Here is a 23,628-nt window from a genome sequence, read left to right as displayed (position 1 = left end):
TGAACAGGTATTATAAGAAAAGTTAGCAATGCTGGTGAGGAAGTGAAAAGAGGGAACGGGTATCCTGGAAGCAGATGTGAATTAGTAGAGCCACTGTGGAGAACAGTATGTGAGCCACTCAAAAGCCTAAGACTAGAGCTGCGCAGGACCCAGCTATACCACGTCGGATACTCATCAGAAGGAAGTGAAGTCAGCAGGCAAAATACATATTCATATTTTATGTTACTATTCATAAGAGCCAAAATATGAAGTCAACCTATATGCCGGTCAGCATGTGAGCAGGTAGAGAAAAGGCGGCATCTACACAGTGAGGCGAATGGAGGCGTGGATGGAACTGGGCAGGGTCATGCTCAATGAAGTAAAACAAACACAGAAGGACAAGCAGTGCATGTTTTCTCTTAAGTGTGAAAACTGAACAGCAGAAAGATAGCCTGGAAACGAAGAAGGAATGTGGACTATTAGGAAGGAAAGGAGAATGGGAGAATGGTTGGAAGAGACCTTTACATATATGGAAATGTTGCAATGAACCATTAATTTTGATAATTAACGTGATAATAACCATTATTTTAAAAATAAAGTGTTTTCCAACAATGTAAAGGAAAACTGGCTAAGTCATCGTTCCAATTTCCCTTGTTGCACCTACACAACTGTCTTCTACCTGGATGGCGCCATTATATTGTATATAAAACGTGTGCTGTCACTTTCCGAATGTGTGGACATAAGTATGAACAGGCGTAGTGAATCCAGAGAGCAGATTGTTGGGGAACGGTTCCAATGCTTTGAATTAAACCGGCCCCTAAAATTGGGAAGCTGCGTGTCCAAATGCTGAAGGTCCTTGTCCCCAATTGGTTTTAATTAATCAATGAATAAAGAGCCAACAGCTAATGGTTGGGCAGGTGGACTGAGGCAGGAACTTTAGATGTGCAAGGGCCAGGAACTAGGAGAAAGAAGACAGAGAACCGCCATGACTCGGGGGAGAAGGATGGGATGTAAGAGCTACAGGACAGAAAGCCAACCAGTCATGTAAGAATTCAGGAAGTGGCCACTGCCCACTTCCCTGATAGGGCCTGGGGCAGCAGGGAAAGGCTTAGGAGCCTCAGGAGCACTGGAGGAGAGCATTTGCTACATGGGAGAGTAGGACAGTTTAGGAGTGCCCAGCCTTTGAGCCAATCACAACACATCAAAAATTAACTGGTGTGCATGCGTGCGCCTTTTCATTCGTGAATCCAGATGCTCCTGGGTGGGTACGCACTTGCTCCCTGCTGGGAGTCAAAGCCATGTAGACAATTACTGATACAGCAGAGGGCCTCAGAGGTTATCCTGTAGAGTGGTACCTTTACCTGTGAGTAGGCAGGCACAGCTAACTTCTTCTAAAAAAAATTTAATTTCTACCTCATCAATTTTTATGACTAAGGAGGCAAATGTAAGGACATCATTTTGCTACAGTGTTGCTTGGTAAATGGTATCTAAAGGACAGAAAATACATGCATATTTCACTTATGCGTGACATATATAATTACGTACTTACCAACACTATGTGTCATTACCAGAAAGCAACTATATGAATAAATGTAATAAAAAGCAAACAATACTACTAAATTCTGATCAAACGCTGGTCTCGGCCTCAAGTTGGAGTCCTACCCTTAGCCAAGAAGATAAACAAGTGGCAGGGAGCACAGAAAATATCAGCTTTACACTGATGTTAAAAACAGGGACAACAGAAGTTCAAGGTCATGGCTGGAGAGATGTTTCAATGGTTGTTAAGAGCACTGGCTACTCTTCTTTTTTTTTTTTTTTTTTTTTCGGGGCTGGGGCCCGAACCCAGGACCTTGCGCTTCCTAGGCAAGCACTCTACCACTGAGCCAAATCCCCAACCCCATTGGCTACTCTTCTGAAGGGACTGAGTTCAACTCCCAGCAAGCACATGGCAACTCACAACTGTCTGGTGCTGTTTACTGGTGTGCAGACGTACATGCAGACAATGTGTGTGTGTGTGTGTGTGTGTGTGTGTGTGTGTGTTTGTGTGTGTGTGTGTGTGTGTATAAAACATAAATAAATCTGAAAAAAGTTCAAGGTCATCTTTGGCTATTTAATGGGTTCAAGGGCAGCCTGGGCTACATGACACCATATCTCAAAAAAGGGGGCTAGGGGCAGGAGAAATGGCTCATTTAACCTGAGTTTGATTCCCAAAACTCCATGTTTAAAAAAAGCACACAGCATCAAAAGAATTACCCCTGAGGCTGACCTCTAGCTTCTACACGCACATGCACCCCTCCAACAATATACCCCTTCACATACATACGCACAACAGCTTAGTCACAGAACACGTATCTTGGGTATGTGAAGTCCTAAGTTCAATTCTCAGGACCAGAGTAAAAAAAGAAAAGAATACTAGCTTTAACTTAAGAACGAAATGATGCTATTTCTGTGAAATTCCATGCAGAGAGACTGTGTTTCCTCAAATAAAATGCCAAAAGGCATCTTTAATTCCAAAGCCCAATACAAGCTAAAAAAGGAACGCTTACTACTGTGTGCCATCCACGCTCATGTAAAACATGGACCAACATTCCCTGAAATCTTCTAGTTAAATGCTGCCAAGAAAAAGAAAAGATAAAAGGGGAAAAAGATACTGGCAATACATTCAAAACTTCTTGTATAATCCAGACTAAGCAACATCTCAGGGCAGATCTGAGGAAGGCTCTTGTTCTGAGCCTTCTCTGGTAACTCTCTAGAGACTGTCATGAGGTATCAGGGATCTACACTAGAGTATCCACACTAGAGGAAACAAAACTGAAATGATCACGATCAAATACAATATGTGCATCGACTAAGAACAAAGAACTACAAACTAAGAATACATGTTGGGGGGCTGGAGAGATGGTTCAGCGATTAAGACTGCTCTTCCAGAGTCCTGAGTTCAATTCCCAGCAACCACATAGTGGCTCACAACCATCTGTAATGGGGTCTGATGCCCTCTGCTAGTGTGTCTGAAGACAGTGACAGTGTACTCACATGAAATAAATAAATCTTAAAAAAAAATGAATAGGTTCAACTTTAAAAAAAAAATGCATGTTGTGCCAGGCAGTGGTGGTACACGCCTTTAATCCCAGCACTTGGGAGGCAGAGGCAGTCGGATCCCTGGGAGTTGGAAGTCAGCCTGGTCTACAGGTGAGCCCGGGGCAGCCAGCGCAATATATACCTTTATTCTTGGAAAATATTTTATAGAGCATCTTGTGATGAAAAGTCATGAAGTCTTACACATAGATAAACAGCTCAGAACAAAAGACATCCTTCTTTCTCCTCTGTCACAAACTTCTATGAGGAGAAGAGTAACCGATGAACCTGTTAACTAGTCACGGGGCTGAGGAGTACTGGGAATGCAAACAGGACTTAAGTACAAATCCCTGATAACTACGTAAAAAGCTGACACAGCTTGTAATCCCAGGAAACATGAAGGTAAAAGATAAATTCAGAAGAATTTCTAGGGCTTTAGTTTCAGGCTCATAAAAGACCCTGTATTAAAGTTCTAAGGCTGAGAATAACAGAACAGGACACGCAGCCTCCTCTTCTGACCTCTGCAAGCACCTGGGTGTGCATACTTAGATATACACATACATATACTGCATGCATACATCACGCACACACATTGTTTTAAAGGCATTTAAAGGTGTTCGTGGAGCTATTCTTTTGACTTTATTGCAAATCTGAATTTTATAAAACTTGTATGCCCATTTGTATTTGGGAATGCATTGTATTTGTGTGTACATGTATGTGGGGCCCAGAGATGGATACGAGTGTCTTCCCTGGACTGTTCCCTACTTTATCTTTTGGGTCAGGGTCTCTCACTGAACCCAGAGCCCACTGACAGGCTAGACTGGGAAGCCAGTGAACTTTAAGGATCTGAAGGTCTTCACTCCTGCTGTGCTACGGTTATAAGTGTATGAGACCATGTTGGGGTTTTTATCTGGGTGCTGGAGATCCAAACTCAGGTCTCATATTTGTATATTACTAAGTTACAGACAGTTGTGAGCCACCATGTGGTTGCTGGGAATTGAACTTATGACCTCTGGAAGAGCAGTCAGTGCTCTTAATCACTGAGACATCTCTCTAGCCCCACAGCTCAGTAATTTTGCCCTTAGCTACATTACTGAATAAAAAATGGATAATAAAGACAACAAAAACCTGTTGAAAATGGGCATTATCTTCAGTGTGGTGGTACATTTCTCCAATCCCAATATTCAGGAGGTCGAGGCAGGAAGACTGTGAGTCCAAGGCCAGCATGAGCTATATAGTAACACATTCTAGGTTGGGACTACATAGTGAGACACAAAGAAAGAAAAGAAGAGAAAGGAGAAGCAGGGAAGGAAATGGAGAGGAAACAGAAGGCAGGAATGGAGGAAGCTGAGGACAAAGGAAATTAAAAACTGAACATGAGTGAACACCAAAAATGCAAGGGGAAAGAACCTCGTATTAAGAATACATGTTGTGGGGTTGGGGATTTAGCTCAGTGGTAGAGCACTTGCCTAGGAAGCGCAAGGCCCTGGGTTCGGTCCCCAGCCCCAAAAAAAAAAAAAAAAAAAAAAAAAAAAAGGAAAAAAATTGGGGGTAAAAAATAAAAAGATGATAAGGAAGAAGAAGAAGAAGAAGAAGAAGAAGAAGAAGAAGAAGAAGAAGAAGAAGAAGAAGAAGAAGAGGAAGAAGAAGAAGAAGAAGAAGAAGAAGAAGAAGAAGAAGAAGAAGAAGAAGAAGAAGAAGAAGAAGAAGAAGAAGAAGAAGAAGAAGAAGAAGAAGACGAAGAAGAAGAAGAAGAAGAAGAAGAAGAAGAAGAAGAAGAAGAAGAAGAAGAAGACGAAGAAGAAGAAGAAGAAGAAGAACGAAGAAGACGAAGAAGAAGACGAAGAAGAAGAAGACGAAGAAGACGAAGAAGAAGAAGAAGACGAAGAAGACGAAGAAGAAGAAGAAGAAGAAGAATACATGTTGTGCCAGGTGGTGGTGGTGGTACATGCCTTTAATCCCAGCACTCAGGAGGCAGAGACAGGTGGCTCTCTGTAAGGTGGAGGCTAGCCTGGTCTACAAAGTGAGTTCCAGGACAGCCAGGGCTATATAGACAGACCCTGTCTGAAAAAAAGAAAAAAAATTAATAATACATGATGTATAATTCTACTTATATGAAATTCTAAAATAAATGGAACTAATTGATTATGAAATAAATCAAAATAATAATTGTCTCCAAAATAGGGAGGGTCAGCATTAATCATGAAAAGGCATTTTAAGGTTGAGGACACCTAGATTATCTAGTTAGATAATTACATAGTATCTGATTAAAGATCACCTGTGCATGGAGCTGTCAAATCTGATACATGGGAGACTATATTCTAGACTAAAGATTAGTGCCTTTCCCACTAGATCTGACAGTGTAGGCCTATGACCTCAGCTACTAGGGTGGCTAAGGTATGAAGATCCTCAAGGACTATCTGGGCTACAGAGTGAGCTACGGGCCAGCCTAGGCAGCTCAGGGAGAGAATGTCTCAAAATAAAAAATAAAAAACCTTGAAGCTGGGCCTATCCTGCTCTACAAACTGAATGCCAGGCCAGCTAGGAGACCCAGAGCACTTCCCAGAATGTGTGAGGTCCTAGGCTCAACCCCTAGCAGTGTGCAATGAAAGAAAACAGACTGACTAGAAACATAGGTAAGTCAAACTCTAGTTCATAATGTGCACATCAGAGTGCTCGGGTCAAAGTGTGCTGACATCAGAGTACAGAGCTCAAGCTGTGAAAGGATGACTGTGCTGTTCCTTAGGAAGAATTATGGTGACCCCTTTGGCAAGGAATGGGTATAATTTTGTTGTAAGACTGAATACGGAATAAGAATATAAAAACAGGAGAAAATAGAGCTGAGGAGACAGTTCATGGGTACACTACTTGCCATGCAAGTGCAGAGACCTGGGCCGGGCTTACAGCACCCAGGGAGAAATGTGAGGTGAATGGGGAAGCTCATTTATAATCCGAGGCAGGATTCGGGGGCCCCAGCGGCAAGCTAGATAGCTAGACCAGGGGAACTGGCCAACTCTGGGCTCAGGGGGAGATTGAACCTCAACATATAAAGTGGAGAGCGATGGGGACAATACCCAGCATCAGCCTCTGGTCCACACCCAAACATACGAGAACATGTGTGCTATACACACATAACATGCTCAAAAAAACAACAAAAATTCAACAGAGGAAGCTAATTCTCTCCTCTCCCTCCTTAGTCCCTTCTTTCTTTGATTCTCCCAACAGGCTCTTGATGTGCAACCCAGATCAGCCTCAAGCTTGAGGTCCTCCTGTCTCAGTCTCCTCCTGCTGACTTATGTTCCACCATACCCGGATCAGTTATTTTTCAGTAAGAAAAATGGTAAAATGTATTCAATACTGAGAAGTAAAACTTTCCTACAACTCTGAGAGTACAAAATTGACAAATGGCTTTATTAATAATAAGTAAAAACGAAAGCCTCTCTCTGTTTATTTTACATGGCTGGGTCTTTCAGGGACAATGGCGGTCACAAGACTACTCTGGATAAACAGGACACTCCTTCAGCTCATTGTCCTTGTTTTATTCAGTCTTAGACAGACAAGCACCACAAAGTTTTGGGCATTCCTATAAGACATCTCTATCAGACAGGTTGACAAATAGCAGAGATGGTTGACTCCCTAAGTCAGGAGCACAAAGCAGTGAGATTCGTAGAGTGCTGCAGTGATCCTCAGTCTTCCCTAAGAGCTCAGCAGTAAGGGAATTCTAAGTCCAGTTTTCCTGCCTCTGCACAGTCTGGGAGTCCCAGAAATAGGTCTAGTGCCTCAGCCATGCCTCTGGCTTTAGAACATAGCCTTAAATGCAGACAATTGCTACAGACAGGATGTTAAAAATTGTGGCTGTGCAGATGGCTTATGGGTAAAGTGCTTGTCACAAAAGGACCTGAGTTTGAATCCCCAGGACCTGCATAAAAACCAGGCACAGATGTGCATCAATAACCTAGCAATGGATGGGAAGAGACAGGCAGATCCTCAGAGCTCACTGGGAGCCAGGCTGGCTAACGGATAACCACTGAGGTCCATGAGAAACCTTGTCTCAAAAAATAAAGCGGATGGCCAGTGATGTGACTCTGAAAGTAAGGACATTTGCCAACAATCCTGATGTCTGGAATTTGATCCCTAGGATCCCACACAGAAGAAGAGATCATTTATTTAAGTTGTCCTTTGACCTCTACATACATGTGTACTATGGTATACATGTACACACACAGACACACACAGACACACACAGACACACACACATACACACACACACACACACACACACACACAGATTGCAAGGGACCCCTGGCCACACATGCTATGTGAGACCCTGCAGATACACAGAACCTGAAGCCATTACAAGAGGTCCTCTATGTGAAGCATAGGAAACAACCACACACTTGGGGTGGATTAGCTGCTATGGTGATGAGAACCACAGAGGCATCTCTAGGGAAACCAATTCCTTTGCCAAACAAATTTAGACCCTGCAAACAAAGCCAGGATCGCATTACCCTGGCATTTCATGGTAGCATAACTTAGCTGCATCCAAATCACTAGGGTAACCATAGCTTCATTACCGTGATCAACAGAATAAAGGCAATTTTTTGGCAAATAAACAAATCTGAAAATGTGTGCCTAATTCAACTGCAGCTAACATGCTAAAAATTAGTTAAATGCCAAATAGGGAAAAAGCTAAAATATCATCATAACGAAAACACTTTTTAAAGCCAGTGTTACCTGATCCAGGTTTTTGAAAAGCAGAATGTCTTTACAGGCTTCCTGAAGTCTGCACCTCTGCTCGTCGGTTTTGGGGTGAACCACCTGCCAGCAGAAAGGAATCCAAGGCAGTTACTTTACTGCATTTAGAAATCACCCATTTAAAATTAGTGTGAGTGTGTGTGCATGCGTGTGTATGCATGTATGTGCGTGCGTGCGTGTGTGTGTGTGTGTGTGTGTGTGAGTGCATGCGTGTGTTATAACTCTAATTCTATAAAAACAGCAAGCAGCGTGTTGCTGTGGAAAGGCGACGTGATACAGGAGTAACAAGCAGGACTCTGGAGCCATCTGCTGTCTGTATGGCTGCAATCATCGTCTGTCCCCTGGGAGCCTCCAGATTTTCATCTGGATGGCAGAGTTATAAACCGTTCCTTCAGTAAATACTGAACATCCACCCCGCCGCAGGCACTCCTCTGGCTCTGGAGAAACAGTGACCACAGAGATAGAGCACTCGCCCTTATTATGTTGGAGATGGGCGAGACTGAGGACAGTCAGCAGCCAGGCAGGGAAGTATGAGAGTGTGATCACGACTGGGTGGGTGAGGCCCCACTGAGAAGGTGACAACTGTGCTAGGATTTCAAGCAGTGCAACCTGAGAGAGTAAGTGTTGAGACTGCGGTGGGAACGGGAGAAGACACTGCATGGTGCGAGAATGGATAGCAGATCTGACAAGTCACTGAGAGATGAGACTGACACAGACAAAGTCAGATCTAGCCAGTCAGGGAGGGAAGTCCAAATTCACAGAGGACACTATACACAGGCCATAGAATAAATGGACAACTCGGGGGTTATCAATTCAGGAACAGATTTAATATCTGAAGGATCTCACTGGCTGTTAAACTAGGGTTAGGATTAGGACTACAGTTAGGCCAAAGGAAGGCAGAAATTGAGTAGAAGACGAGAGCTTAGACTACTGCAGTCCCAACAACAATGGTGGTTTCTACCCAGGTGGTAACCATGCAGGTAACAAGAAGCAGAGAAGTTTGGATATATTTTGAATGCAGAGCCCACTAAACCTTTATTTTTAGTTATGTGTATGTGTGTGTCAATGTGTGGTAGGTGCAGGTGCCTACAGAGACCGGAGATGTCCAACCCCCAGAGCAGCTGGAACTGTAAGGTGGTTGAGAACCATGGCATGGGTCCTGGAAACTGGAGATGGGTTCTCTGCAAGAGCAGCAGGTGCTCCTAACCACCAAGCCATTTCTCCAGCCTAGAAAGAGCACCTTAAAAGAAAATAATCAGTCCATGTTGCCTGCTGACAACTACATGGAGATGGGAGATGGTAATTAACGACAGCTATGTAAGCTACAGCTGACACACCGACAGTAACACTATTTCTTTACTTTTTTTTTTTTTTTTTTTTTTTTTTTTGGGGTTGGGGACCGAACCCAGGGCCTTGCCCTTTCTAGGCACTAAATCCCCAACCCGACAGTAACACTATTAACAGCAGTAGTATTCACAAACTAGTTGTCATAAGAATTAAATAATATATGTAGGGTCTCTAAAACAATACCTAAATTCATTTAGTAGGTGCTTTAAAACTATTACCATTATTATAGTAAAAAATGCTCAACTAAAAAAAACATTACAACTTAATAATATTATAATTAAGAGACCTACTAAGTTATTTTCTAAACATGTTTTTTACCAGAAATAAATGCATTAAATTTGCAATATGAGGGGCTGGCTCGACAGGTAAAGGTGCTTGCTATGGTAACCTGGCAACCCGAGTCCAATCATCAGAACCCACACAAAGGTGGAAAGAGGGAAGCAGCGCCACCCATTTGCAATAGGAAATTGTATTCCTTTAGTAAGACTCAGTTTAGGGTTTTTTTCCACTTTTCACTACTACAACAATGTCACGCTCTCCATTTGTGTATCCTTAGGAAGAACTTTCCCTGGTAACTGCTGAGTCTGACTATGTCAGCTGACTAAACCCTCACCAAACCCTCAACCAGAGCTGGTTTCAATCTATTGTATAAAAAAATGGTATCCCGGGGCTGGAGAGATGGCTCAGTGGTTAAGAGCCCCGACTGCTCTTCCAGAGGTCCTGAGTTCAATTCCCAGCAACCACATGGTGGGTCACAACCATCTGTAATGGGATCCGATGCCCTCTTCTGGTTATAATAAATGAATAAATCTTTAAAAAAAAAAAAAAAAAGTATCCCATAGATACTTTTCACAAAACATTAAGTTTTCTTTGGTATTTTTCATGCAAATTTTGTTTTTTGTTCTTTCTCTTCCTTCCTCTGTTCTCCAATCCCCTTTTCTTCTCCTCCCCCCACACTTGACCTTTGAACCCTCAGTAAGCTTTTCATTTCCCTCTCCAGGATGCAGGCGTTCTCCTGCCCTCCTCAGCTTTCCTCTACAGCTCTTGCTCCTCTCTTGCGGTTGCCTGTTTAGTGTTATAGTCTATACCCACTCTCACACAGGTATGCAAACATGAGAAGCTAGGGTCTGCATGTGAGAGCATGACTCACACAGGGATTTTAATTCACACTTTCTTTCACTATCAGTGGTTTATATGAGGTATGTAGTAGAAGAAAATTAATGGAAGATACAATTCTTTATAACACTTTAGCTTTAGTTCTTACCCTTGGATCATTATCTTCTTCTTCATCAGGGTTAAACGTTTCTGCACAGACTAAAAATTGGAGAGAGAAAAAAATGGAAGTTATAAAATATGTGATTTAAAAAAAAGAGAAGTATGATGTCACATGTTCATATGTGTGCCAGAGGGTACCTTTTTCATTACTCTATATCCCATCCATCCGTCTATTCATCCATCTATACATCCATCTACCTGTCTGTCTATCCATCTATCTATCCATCCATCCATCCATCTGTATGTCTGTCTATCTGTCTGTCTATCCATTATCTATCCATCCATCTATCTGTCCATCTATCCCTCTATCCATCCATCCATCAAGTATATATGTATGTATTTCAGCCAGGGTCTCATTGTGTAGCTCTGGCTGGCCTCAAAGACCCATTTACCTCTGCCTCCTAAGTACTGGGACTAAGGGCACGTTCCACTACCCCAGCCTCAACCTCATTTTTTTTTTTCTTTTCTTTTTTTCGGAGCTGGGGACCGAACCCAGGGCCTTGCGCTTGCTCTACTACTGAGCTAAATCCTCAACCCCTCAACCTCATTTTTTTAAGACAGTCTTTAACTGAACCTGGAGCTCATGGCTTCAGTTAGGCTGACTGGCCGGTGAGCTGCACTTGTCTTCCACCCTCCCAGCACTGAGATTACAGATGTGTGCTGCCACACTTAGAACGTTTCTGTGGGTGTTAGGGATTCACTCAGTTCCTCAAACTTTCATTACAAGCATGTTCCAGGCTGGCCACCTCCCCAGGTCCCTTCCTCCTTCTACAAGGACAAAAGTCCTTATTTTTTGGGGGGGTGGATCATAACCTCTTTAAAGGCTATATTTACAATTATAATCCCATTAGATGGCTTCAACGTATAGATTTGGTGGTGAGGCATAATTCAACTTTTTATTGGATTTCTAAATTATATCAAGCAACAGTTAGTGACATTTCAGTTTAAAATAACTGTGGTAGGAAAAAATACAGTATACTATTTTAGTACATTGTAAGCATGTATGCCCTACATGGCAGTGCTATTTAGTAAAGAGATTACATGCAGAAATGAATAACTCGGGCAGGAGAGATGGCTCTGTGGTTAAGAGGTTAAGAGGCTGCTCTTCCAGGGGTCTTGCATCCAATTCCCAGCAACCACTGGGTGGCTCACAACCATCTGTAATGGAATTTGGTGCCCTCTCCGGTGTGCAGGTGTACATGCAGCCAGAGCGCTCACATACACAAGTAAATAAATAATCTTTAAAAATAAATAACTGACACAGTACCAGATTCCCAGAGAACTAGCCTGTCAGTCACCAGCAGTCAGAAACCCACTGCACAGACACACAGGTGTCAACACGCAGATCTCTGCGGGACATGTTTTAAAGCCTCAGCGTATATAAGAAATCTTTTTTTTCCCCTTTTATTTTTGATGAATGAAATTTGAAAGTTGATAAGACATGTTTTGGAGACAGTTAGCACTAATTTGGGACTGTATCGAGAAAGCAGCAGTTAGAACAGGTATGGCAGTGTGTACTTGCACCCAGAACCCAGAAGGCTGAGGACAGGAGGACTGCCATGAGTTCAAGACCAGCCTAGGCCATACATCATGATCTGTCCCAAAATAAAACAAAAGAAAGCAGTGCTTCAGAAATGTATGAGTCCAACTAGACAGACAGTTGTCCCAGCAGAGGCAGTGGCTCTCTGAATTGGAGGACAGCCTGGTCTACAGAGTTAGTTCTACCACAGCCAGGGCTACATAAAGAAACCCTGTCTCAAAATCAATCAATCAATCAATCAATAAAACAACAACAAAAAAAAAAAATCATGAATCCTTCCCTGGGCCACACAATCAGTCCCTGTCTAAAAGAAATAAAAGCAAAGAAAAAGAGAAAAAGACCACCACCACTACCAACAACAAGAAACTTATTTAAAAGAATAATGTGGAGAGCTGGGGGAGCTGGGAGAGATGGCTCAGTGCTTAAAAGTACTTGCTGTTCTTCTAGAGGACCCAGGTTCAATTCCCAGCACCAGTATGGCACCCCACTCACAACCTCTCTAACTACAGCCCTCTTCTGGCCATCTTGGACTAGGCATGCACGTGGCTCACAGACAAGCATGTGGACAGAATACCCATTAACACATGAAAAAAAAAAACAAATATTTTAATATAATATTTGGGGACTTTTACTTCCAGAGTCTACCCCTCTGCTTTGCAGGTGTCTTTCTCTCTACCTGCCATGCTGTGTGTTTCTTAACCTTTTTTTTTTTTTTTTTTTTTTTTTTTTGGAGCTGGGGACCAACCCAGGCCTTGCGCTTCCTAGGCAAGCGCTCTACCACTGAGCTAAATCCCCAACCCCATGTTTCTTAACCTTTAATAAAAATATTTTTCATCTGTTGGAAAAAAATAATACAAACTTGGACTACAATACTTAAAATAACAAAAAAAAAATGTTGTCAAGTTAGTCCCATAAAGGAAAAAACAAACAGAGGCTGGGGATTTAGCTCAGCTGGTAGAGTATGAAGTTCCATCCCCAGCACTGAATACATGGCGGGGGGCGGGGTCAGAAGCTCAAGGTCATCCTTAAACAGGGGTGACAGCCTGGAGGAGTAAGACCCTGACTCAGAAGGGGGATGCAGACACAAATAGATTTCTGAATTCTGAAAGCATTAACTTTTGTCAACAACCAGAGGACATCAGCTGAGCTAAAGCTCTGGTTGCAGCTCCACTGCTTGTTCTTGAGCAGGTAGAGAAGAGGAGACACACTTGGGGCAGCATTCCCCTGCTGCCCTATCTACATTGCCTCTGAGGAGAGCAGAGGTCAGACAGTGTCAGTCTTTCACCAGGGAATGCTGCTTCCCCTGCTGCAACTAAAGACAGGACTCGAGTGACTTTAAAGCTCATGAGGAAATTTAATGGCAGGATAATCCAGGGTGCTAAAATAGTAACATGAAAAATCTCTTTTGGAAATAATTTTCTATTTGTAAATACAGAAAAATCTTATGAGTCAGATGCAAAGAAAGCAATTGTAATATTGTACACGTTTACTCAGAATGAAGGAATCACAGATAGTTTTACTTTTAGTATAATATATATAAAATACTGTTAGCTTATCTTTTCAGGTTAAGAGAGGAATTATGCCCACTTAATATATTCATACCTTAAAATAGGATTTCAGCAGTATGTCATAAAAGAGAGTGCATACCTGATACTCGTCTAGTAAATTTGCTAGGAATCGGAACTGTAAAAAGAAAAGAAAGGCAACATTTAGTCATCATTACGTCACAAGCTTCTATTCTTACCCCCACTTTTTTTTTTTTTCTTTTTCTTTTTTTCGGAGCTGAGGACCAAACCCAGGGCCTTGCGTTTGCTAGGCAAGCGCTCAATCCCCAACCCCTTACCCCCACTTTTTGAAAAGAACTCTGAAAGCAGAACTAAGCACCCCCAAGTCAATGCAAGGTCAGTCCACACTCTTCTATATTTGACCACAAATTATTGTTACTCAACATGATCCTATAAAGAGAGCACCCTATAACTCAGTGTGCTAACTGGGCACATGGGGACCTACCCTGGGCACCTCCCCACTCCGGTCCTCTTCAGGCTTCCTCGGGGACCCGAGGAATGTATGCAGCTAAAAATAACCTGGAACTTATACTTACATATATTCACACACAGACATACATATGATTTAAGTTTTATTGTGAGACTTTATGTTTTATGTGTATATAGCTGTTTTGTCTGGACATCGATGCGTCATGTGGATACTTGGTGCTCAGAGTCCAGAAGAGGACCCTGAAACTGGAGTTGCAGACCACTGTGAGCCACCAACTGGGTGCTAGGAATTGAAATTAGGTCCTTTTGAAGAGCAGTCAGTACTCTTTACTGCTAAACCATCTGTCCAGCCCCAACCTAAATAAAATAAATCTTATTGGATAAAGATGCTTGTCACTAAGCCTGATGACCTGAATTCCTTCCTGTAACCCACATGGTAGAAAAAGAGAACTATTGGAGGTTGTCTGTAACCTCCATATACTGTACACCTGCTGACAATGAATAGATTTGTAACTATAAAAATACATATGGCATCAGAGAGATGACTCAGCAAGTACTCAGTTAGAATCCAGGTTCAACTCCCAGCATCCACATGATGGCGCACAGAAATCTCTAACTCTAGTTCCACGAGATCTGATGCCTTCTTCTGGCCCCTATAGACACGTGGTGCACATACAACTAGACAAAATACCCACACACATGAAAAAATGATTAAAATATAACAGGGTATGGTAGTACATGCATGTAAACTCAGTGCTTGAGAAACTGAGGCAGGAGTATTACAAGTTTGAAGCCAATCTGGGTCATCCACCAAGACCCTATCTCAAAAAACCAAACCAAAGCATGGGCCGGAAACTATGGCAGGAGCACTTGTTTTACATCTGTCAAGCCCTGGGTCAATCCTTAACATGGGGGGAAAGGGAGGGAGGGTGAAGAATGGAGAAATACATTAAAAAACAAACAAACAACTTTCCCACTCTCTAAAAGGAGAAACTGGGGTCTAGAAACAGAGCTGTGACAAAAGCAGCTTTATAGGAGAATGGTTCACTTGGCTGCAGTTCTAGGCACCATAGGACTAGTCCACGACTGTGGAGAGGTTGAAGCAACCAGTCACATCCAGTCAAGATTGATGAGAAGGAAACCATGCATGCATGCATTCACTCACTTTCTGCTTTTTTTTATACAGTCCAAGATCTAAACTCAGGAAACACTGCAGCCAGCTTTTAGGCTGGGACTTCCTACATCAATTAGAGCAGTTCGGAGAGTCCTCTGCAGGCCAATCTGACCTAGACAATCCCTCATTTAGACTGTTCCTAGGTGATTCTATGTTGCCAAGTTGATAATCAAAAGTAACCATCATATGGTAATGCCCTCAAGTTTCAGATGATGTAAGAGCTGACAGGAGCTAGGGCTGAGGAAGGGTGGGCATGTAGATCTCGGCTCCAGGAAGAGTCAGGTGGCCCATGGCAGGGCACTTCTGGTCACGAGAGGCCTGTCCACAGAAAGTCTGCTGGTCCATGGGCCCTGACATCCAAGACTGGACATCAATCTACTGAATCCTACTGGATGCCAGCTCTCAGGCGGGCAGTATCAGCTCTGTTTCCCAGAGGAGGAAACTGATGCAAATGAGTTCAAAGCCATAGTTCCCTCATTCTCTGGTTGCTCTACTGGGCACTTCATTTGCAAAACAAAACAAACTCAAGCTTTCAACAAAAAGGAGAACCTACAGTTTTAGAATGTTCTGGATTGACTTGATATATGAAAAGTATATGTCAGTTGTGAATATTTATGGAAATCTTCAATTTTAATCACCTTTTGTTCTTCCTCCTCCACAAAAGCCAGTGAAAAGTACTTGAACCTCTGCAGAAAAAGTCACAGATAAACCCAGAGCAGTGGTTACTTAATTTTTGGCATTGTTTTTTGAAACAGGGTCTGTGTAAACAAAGCTGGCCTTGAACTCTAGGTTTTCCTGCCTCCCCTCCCAAGCATTGTAACCACTTCCTCTCCTCTCCTCTTCTCTTCCTTTCTTTCTATTTTTTATTTTTATTATTCAAGATAGAGTCTTTCTGTGTAGCCCTGGCTGTCCTGGAACTAACTTTGTAGACCAGGCTGGCCTTAAAGTCCCTAAGATCGATCCACCTGTCTCTGGCCCCCAAGTACTAGGATTAAAGGTATGTGCCACCACTACCCAGCTGTATGTGAACTACAAAAGTACATAACATTTTCATATTCAAGTTTCTATGAAAACTAGCTATATATGGATTTAACTCAGTCATCTGACATTAACTGTCTAAGGACAAGAGATAACTGTACTCTGTAAACAAAACCTGCCCTACTTAGAAATCTGTCCCACCCCAGCACAGCTCCTGGAGAGTCACTCAGGGTTGAGTTCTTGCTTCTCTTCTAGAGAACCTGGGTTTGAATTCCAGCACCTGGCAGCTCACACCTGCCTGTAACTCCACTTTCAGATGTTCTGACACCCTCTTCTGGACTCCAGAGGCATTGCATGCTCATGATGCAGGCATATGCTCATACACATAAAATTAAAATAAGCAAATCTTAAAAAAACAAAAACCTAGGGCTGGGAAGATGGCTCAGCAGTTAAGAGCATTGACTGTTCTTCCAGAGGTTCTGAGTTCGATTCCCAGCAACCACATGATGTATATGATTACACTGTAGCTGTCTATGACACTCCAGAATAGGGCATCGGATCCCATTACGGATGGTTGTGAGCCACCATGTGGTTGCTGGGATTTGAACTCAGGACCTCTGTAAAAATCTTTTTTTTAAAAAATCTGTCATTTTTAGCCAATGCAAACCACTCAACTCTCCTTTTTTCAATATCCCTTACTCTGAAACTGTTTTACTCTATCCTTCAAGAATATGTTTCTCTCTATTTTAAAATTTATAGCTTTCTAACAGTTTGCATCTCAGGCAATATAATCTTACTGATGAAGCCCAGCTCATGCTTTCCTTGGGCCCTGTCTTCATGTTAACAGCTCAGGAGAGAAGCAGAAGCAGCCTTAGCTTACTTGAGCGTTTGACAGATTGTCTCGAGTAGCTTGACAATAGGCTTAGAGCGGTAGGAAACAGAAATGACACTTCACTTTGGTAGTGTTATTTTATAAAAGTACTGGGTGCTTTTCTTGTTACTAGGAGACAATAAAATTATAGCAACCTAATCTCAGTTATGCCTTTTGAGATAATGAAACAACAGAACATTGTCAGAAAAGAAATTAAATCTCAAGTGCAAGCTCCTTAGTGGTTGCTAGGAAAAACAAAGCTTGAATGCTGTTTCCGTGTCTTCATTCAGTCACACCACATGCCGGATTTCCCCCATATCTGCAGGTTCATGCTCCTCTGCCGGTGCTCAGGGTTCTAGCCATCATGCCTGCCAGTCAGAGGTCCTCTTCTGCTTTATCACTCTTGCCCTCAAAGATCTTAATAATGCTCACAATTTCAAACAAAAGCTCACATTTATACCTCTCCTATCTGTCCTATAAGATCCAGACAAGAATATGCAGTTGCCTACATCCTGCAAGAAAGAGAACTTGGTCTAGTATGGGCTTTTGAAATCTCAAAGCCCAAACCCAATGAGACACTTCCTCCAGTGAGGTCACACACCCTCCCCCTCGAATAGCACCACTCTTTAATAACTAAGCAATCAAATAAATGAGGCTGGGGGCCATTTTTATTCAAACCACCACATGGGGAACACCTACCCACTGGAGCCTTAGAAGCTACAACTTTTTTCTCTTTAAGTCATTGGAAAGGAAGCTTTAACTGACTTTCCAGATAAGGTCATATTCCGGTCACAGGCTCTGTTAAAAAACAAAACAACAACAAACAAAAACCCCAGGTACCTTCCTTTCAGAGAAGTGATGCCACAGCATAAAGCTAAAATGAGCTTAAGTCATTTATTTGGTTGATTGTGGTCTCCCTTCCTATCATTACTCAAAAAATAAAATTAGATCTATCTCTGCTTGCCCAGGTATCGTCAAAGCCTGGCAGACTATAGAACTTTCTGAGGGGAAGGGGAGGGTTAGAGAGAGAGAGAGAGAGAGAGAGAGAGAGAGAGAGAGAGTGTGTGTGTGTGTGTGTGTGTGTGTGTGTGTGTGTGTGTCCATGATTATATGTGAGAGGACAGAAAACAAAAGCAAACTCCACAGTGTGTGTCTGAAGATCAAAGGTCAACCCTTTGGAATGGCTCTCACCTTTATCTAGGTTCCTAGGATCAAACTGAGGCTTGATGGCGAGCAACTGACCCCCATGCCCAGCCATTGCTACTACAGATCTTTTGTACATATTTGCTAGATAGAGTCACTTTAAATCATGCTATCACAAATATGCACCAAAATATTCATCTCTGGGGTAGGACATGACTCAGTATATTCGACCAAAAGTTAACTGAACCCATGCATACAGAGGACTAGCTTTAAAGAGAAGCTGAGTTTGCTGGGTGTGGTCATTCATGACTGTAAACCCAGGACTCGGGACAGAGACTGGAGGATCTGTGAGTTTGATGCCAACTTGGAGAGTTACATAGTTACACAGTAAGACCCTGTCTCAAAAGACAAATAAATAAATAATAAAAAAAGAAGCTGATCTAATAGCAAGAGACATGACAGTTTATTCATTCAGTATTTATGGAGCCCCTGCTGTCTGTCAGGCACTTGATTTTGAGCAGATCTTATGGCATTCACAATCTATCTGTGATGGCAATAAACAGTACAACCTCCAACTGGATCAAAGACTTAGCTGTTACGGTGCGGTGACCAGACGACAATAGTTCTCCACGTCCTTTACTCATTGCCATCCAGCAGCTAAGAGTGCAAACAGTTCTCAGTATTCTATTGGATGAATATATTCTACTTAAAACTTTTTAAAATGCGGTTCTGGGCTCGAGAGATCTCAGCAGAGAAAAGCAGCAAGAGGACCCGAGTCTGAACGTCTAAGCACACACATGGCAGCCCATGGCTTTCTGTGACTCTGGTTTCCAAGGGAACTATCACCTTCTTGTGGCCTCCTTGGCATGCAGCATGCACATGGTGCACGGACTACACGAAGGCAAAACAAACACATGAAACATGCTTTTGAAAAGTGTAGTTGTGCGCAAGGCCCTGGGTTCGGTCCCCAGCTCCGAAAAAAAGAACCAAAAAAAAAAAAAAGAAGAAAGAAAAGTGTAGTTGTGTGACAAGAATAGCAAGTGTCCAATCCCAGCACTCAGAAGGCTGAGTCATGAGACAAGAGGTCCCGAGGTCCAGACCACCTTGGCTTCACAACCAACAACACAGTATGGCCCACCAGTTAAAAGATTCCGCAGGGGGTTGGGGATTTGGCTCAGCGGTAGAGCGCTTGCCTAGCAACCGCAAGGCCCTGGGTTCGGTTCCCAGCTCCGAAGAAAAAAAAAAAAAAAGATTCCGCAGAGCTGAGAGGATATACCTCAGTGTAGAGAGGGAGCCTCGTATGCACTCATCTCCAGAACTGAGAACCACCACCACCACCACAAAGGCTCCCGGGCTGCCAGCCTGCTCTACTGCACTGCTCGCTCTAGTAACCCCGCCTGCAGCTGCCGCTCGGCCTGCAGCTGCCGCTCTGCTATCTGGGACACTGTTCATAGTATTTCTGTTTATAATGTGCTTATAGTACAGAAGTCCTCTATGCTATTCTCAAAAAAATTTAGTTCTGAAATAGGCATGAATATTTTAAACTCAGAACATGTAAACACAGCTGTCTACTATAAAAAGCAAAACCTTGTCTAATCTTATGTTACCCACAGTGGGCGAACTGGACGAAACACTCTCCCTCCACACACTTGAACACAGAAACTAAAGAGGCAAAGCCTAGGAAACTGGATCTTGGCATAAGGCTACAGGTTTGCACAGTCTGGACTCTGAGGCTTAGACGTTCAAGCCCATTTAGACTACCAACAAAATTCAAGGTCAGCCTGGGCAACTTAGACACTATGAAAGCTAATTCCCACCATGCCTGACAACCTGAGTTTGATTCCCGACAGGAGAGAACTGAATCTCATGGGTTAGCCTCTAACCTCCTTGTAAAGCCCTGAGATGCCTCCTCATACTAAATGAACAGATGTAATTAAAAAATTTAAATAAGAAATTCCCAGAGCTGGGCTGGAGAGATGGCTCAGTGGTTAAGAGCACTGACTGCTCTCCCAGAGGTCCTGAGTTCAATTCCCAGCAACCACATAATGGCTCACAACCATCTGTAATGGAATCAGATGCTCTCTTCTGGTGTGTCTGAAGACAGCTACAGTGTACTTAAGTATAATAAATAAATAAATCTTTAAAAAAAATTCCCAGAGCAGTTCTCCTGTATAGCCTGCGCAAATACTGTTAAGTTTATTTTATGTATTTGTGTGTGCTGAGTGAATGCTACATGTGTGCTGGTATACGCAGATGCAAAAGAAGATCTGGAGGTGGAGTTACCAGTGGTTTCGAGCCACCAATGTGGGTGCTAGAACAAATCTGAGTCCTTTAGAAGAACAGCAAGAACTCTGAGCCATCTCTCCAGCCCTGCTCAAATGCCTTTTGTTAATTATAAGTTTTCTTATCATTTATTTGTCTATTGTATGTGTATACATGTCTGGAGGTAAAAAGAATTTGCAGGATGTGTTCTCTCCTTGCACCACGGGTTCTTGGGACTGAACTCGAGTCGGGCCTTCAGGTTTGGCAGCAAGCCTCACCAATCAAGCTACCTCTTGAGTATTACCATGTGCAAATATTATGCCAGACTTTCCCTGTTTTGTTTTGTTTTGTTTTGTTTGAGACAAGTCTCTCTCTATGTAATCCCTAGCTGTCCTAGAACTCACTATATAGACCAGGCTGCCTAGTACTCATAGAGACCTGCCTGCCTCTGCTTTCCTAATCCTGGAATTAAAGGTGCATGAACCATCACATCTGGCCTGCAAAACATTTTAAAGGTGTCATCACAGACTCCTCGAAACTCTCATTTCACCATACTATGAAGCAGAGGAGACTGAAACTCAGACAACTGCCCTTTAAGACTCATCTAAATCTGACAACTGAGGGAGAGTTGCTCATAGGAATATGTATGTGTGTTCCGGGTTTTGTTGCAGAATATTCGATCACACTGTAAACCCTGAGATCCCCCTGGCAGGAATGCAGATGCACCTTTTGTACTCCTCTTTAATTCCAAACAATGAAGGTAGAGTTAGTTTATAGAAGGAAGCCCCTGTGTTTGAAAGTGATGTCTAATCGTGGTAGACAAAGTGTCAAATCAGAGAAAGATTTGACAGAATAGGATAGGCCCAACTCTCAGGAGAAGAGAGAGGAAAGGGAAGCTACTTAAGGGGCAGTGCAGACAAAAGAAGGAAGGAGGTGGCTTTACCAGAAGAGTTTTACAAAGACAAAGAGAGAACAAGCTGAACGGGTGAACACAGAACAAGCCAGAGAATTAGAAGGAACCAGAAGATTAGAACATTGCTAGCCTTAGTTTGAGGCCAAGCAGAGTGATTCAATCGAAGAGCTAGTAGGAAGCCAGGTTGGATCAGTCAGCTTTGAGAGGAGTTGGAGCCAGAACAGCTGAGTTGAATCAGCCAACCAGAGAGCAGAAAGAGCTAGAAAGGGTGAGCGTATTCAGCAGCAAGTCTCAGAGGCTGAAAACATTCTAGGCCTGGATTAGATTGTACGGAGACTAGAAGTTTCCAGGACTAGGACTGGGTTAGCAGACAGAGGCAATGAGCCTCAGAGACAATTACATCAGGCAAATAAAAGATGCTTTCACGGGCTTTTGTTTTTGAGACAGGGTTTCTCTATGTAGCTCTGGCTGTCCTAGAACTCTCTGTATAGACAAGACTGGCCTAGAACTCACAGAGGTTCACCTGCCTCTGCCCCGATTGCTGGGATTAAAGGTGTAAGGCACCCTGCCTGTCTTCATTTTATGCTTTTAAATAAAAATAAATTCTACCATTCAATTATTCTAATTATAGATCCAAAGCAAATTAAAACGTTGCCAGTGTCTGTGCTCTCGCAGGGTTAGAAGCTCCTGCAGGAGGAAGGCTCTTGTTCTCCAGTGTTCCGTCTAAGCAGAGTAAGATCTGTTCAACTGAAGCAGCCTGTCTGAGCAGACATCTACACACCCCTCTTCTGCTGTGGCTGTGCTGCACGAGCGACCCTCAGCCTTCCCCAGTGCTGCTGCCCACTTCTAACTTAGCTGGAGGCCTGAGAGCGCTCTTGCTGCATGCTGGGAAGACGACATACTGCAGAGTGGGAACCTGACCCCAGCCAAGCCAACTGCTCCCTGTCACGCTGCTTCCCTGGACTGTAACAAGCAGTGGACAGAGGAGCCTGCTCTCCAGCTAGGAAAGAAAACTACAAAAGCACGAGGAGCAAATGGGAATCTTCCACAGGGAGTGAAAGGTCACAAATGTTTATCGCAGAAAGAAAACTCAGTTATAGCATCACCAAGGAAGAACGCCACCAGAAGGCAGACCAGCAGTGTGCCTAAAGCAACAGTTATAACAAGACCAGAAAAAGAGAGAATGTATTGGTAATCACTTGAAGTTCCCTTTTTCAGAGAAAACCTTTGTCATCACATCCCTTGGGTTTTTTGTTTTGTTTTATTTTAAATCCAAAAGGGCCTTGAATATTTGCCTAGCATCCACAAGGCCCTGGGTTCAACTCACAGAACTAAAAAATAAATTTAAAAATTAAAATCTCTTGCTTAGGAAAGAGCACTGTGAACACTCTACTCATATGTTAAGTATTTGCCTTCTCAAAAGTGGTTCTGAGGGTTGGGGATTTAGCTCAGTGGTAGAGCGCTTGCCTAGCAAGCGCAAGGCTCTGGGTTCAGTCCCCAGCTCCAAAAAAAAGAAAAAAAAAAAAAAAGTGGTTGTGATTATGACATCTGTGCCCTCAGCTTAGGCTTAAATCCCAGAGCCACCTCAATTACTTATAGACCTTGGGGAGTAGAGGAAGCCCCGGATGAATGTGTATTGTCGACATGGACAGGGCCTCAGAACCGTGGGAAATTGGCAAAACGTTTCCTTCCTATGCCAGGCTCAGAACTGGCAAAGCCTTCCTCTGGTCCAAGTGTGTACAGACACAACTGCTCAGTGTGTGTAAAATCCAGTACCTGCAGCTGCTTTGCCTTGGACGTTTGCAGCCTGGGACTGCTCAGCTGCCAAGACCAGCTAACCTCTCTGCACTGTGCTGTACATCAGAGAATGACAGCACACTAACCCCTGGTGTCTGTCCTTTCTTTATCCCGTCACTGTCCCTAGTCAGGTCAAGGTGCCAAGCTGTGCAGTTGCAGAAACAGACCTTGAACAAGTTATTTAACCTCTGAGTCTCAGTTTCTCGTTATAAACAGGGGATAATAATAGCACCTACCTTATAGGGCTGTTGCTTGGCAGAAAAAAAAGTCTTTGAACTGGTTGGTTTATTTAAAAGAAAAAAAGCAATTCACTGGCAAGTAAGAGAGAAATAAGAGGGAGAGAAGGCAGCTTTCAGGTAACGAGAAGACAGATACAGAGGAGAAAGCCATAAAAAGATAAGCTTCACTCATCACTTCTGTCCTCTTCAGACTAGCAGGCCACTGAATGCCAGCTGGAATCGTAGCCCTGAGAGCTGGGCCTGCATTCAACAGGTCCAGAAGAGAACTAACTCACCAGCCTTACAA

At 43.0% G+C, this 23,628-nt stretch overlaps 1 protein-coding gene across 1 annotated transcript in view; it reads right to left on the bottom strand.

Moving 5' to 3' along the window:
* Prkar2a (protein kinase cAMP-dependent type II regulatory subunit alpha) overlaps positions 1–23,628 on the bottom strand; it is a 59,758-nt gene that overhangs the window by 23,400 nt on the left and 12,730 nt on the right. Inside the window, exons 2-4 of the mRNA XM_032910667.1 lie at positions 13,619–13,654; positions 10,421–10,470; positions 7,789–7,872 (exon numbers count right to left, since the gene is read on the bottom strand). Coding sequence (XP_032766558.1) covers positions 7,789–7,872; positions 10,421–10,470; positions 13,619–13,654 — 170 coding nt within the window. The remainder of the gene's footprint in view (positions 1–7,788; positions 7,873–10,420; positions 10,471–13,618; positions 13,655–23,628) is intronic.

Source organism: Rattus rattus, chromosome 8 (assembly GCF_011064425.1).
Source record: "Rattus rattus isolate New Zealand chromosome 8, Rrattus_CSIRO_v1, whole genome shotgun sequence".
Taxonomy (NCBI): domain Eukaryota; kingdom Metazoa; phylum Chordata; class Mammalia; order Rodentia; family Muridae; genus Rattus; species Rattus rattus.
The sequence above is the reverse complement of the archived record's forward strand: the minus strand, read 5'-3'. Positions and strand labels throughout refer to the sequence as shown.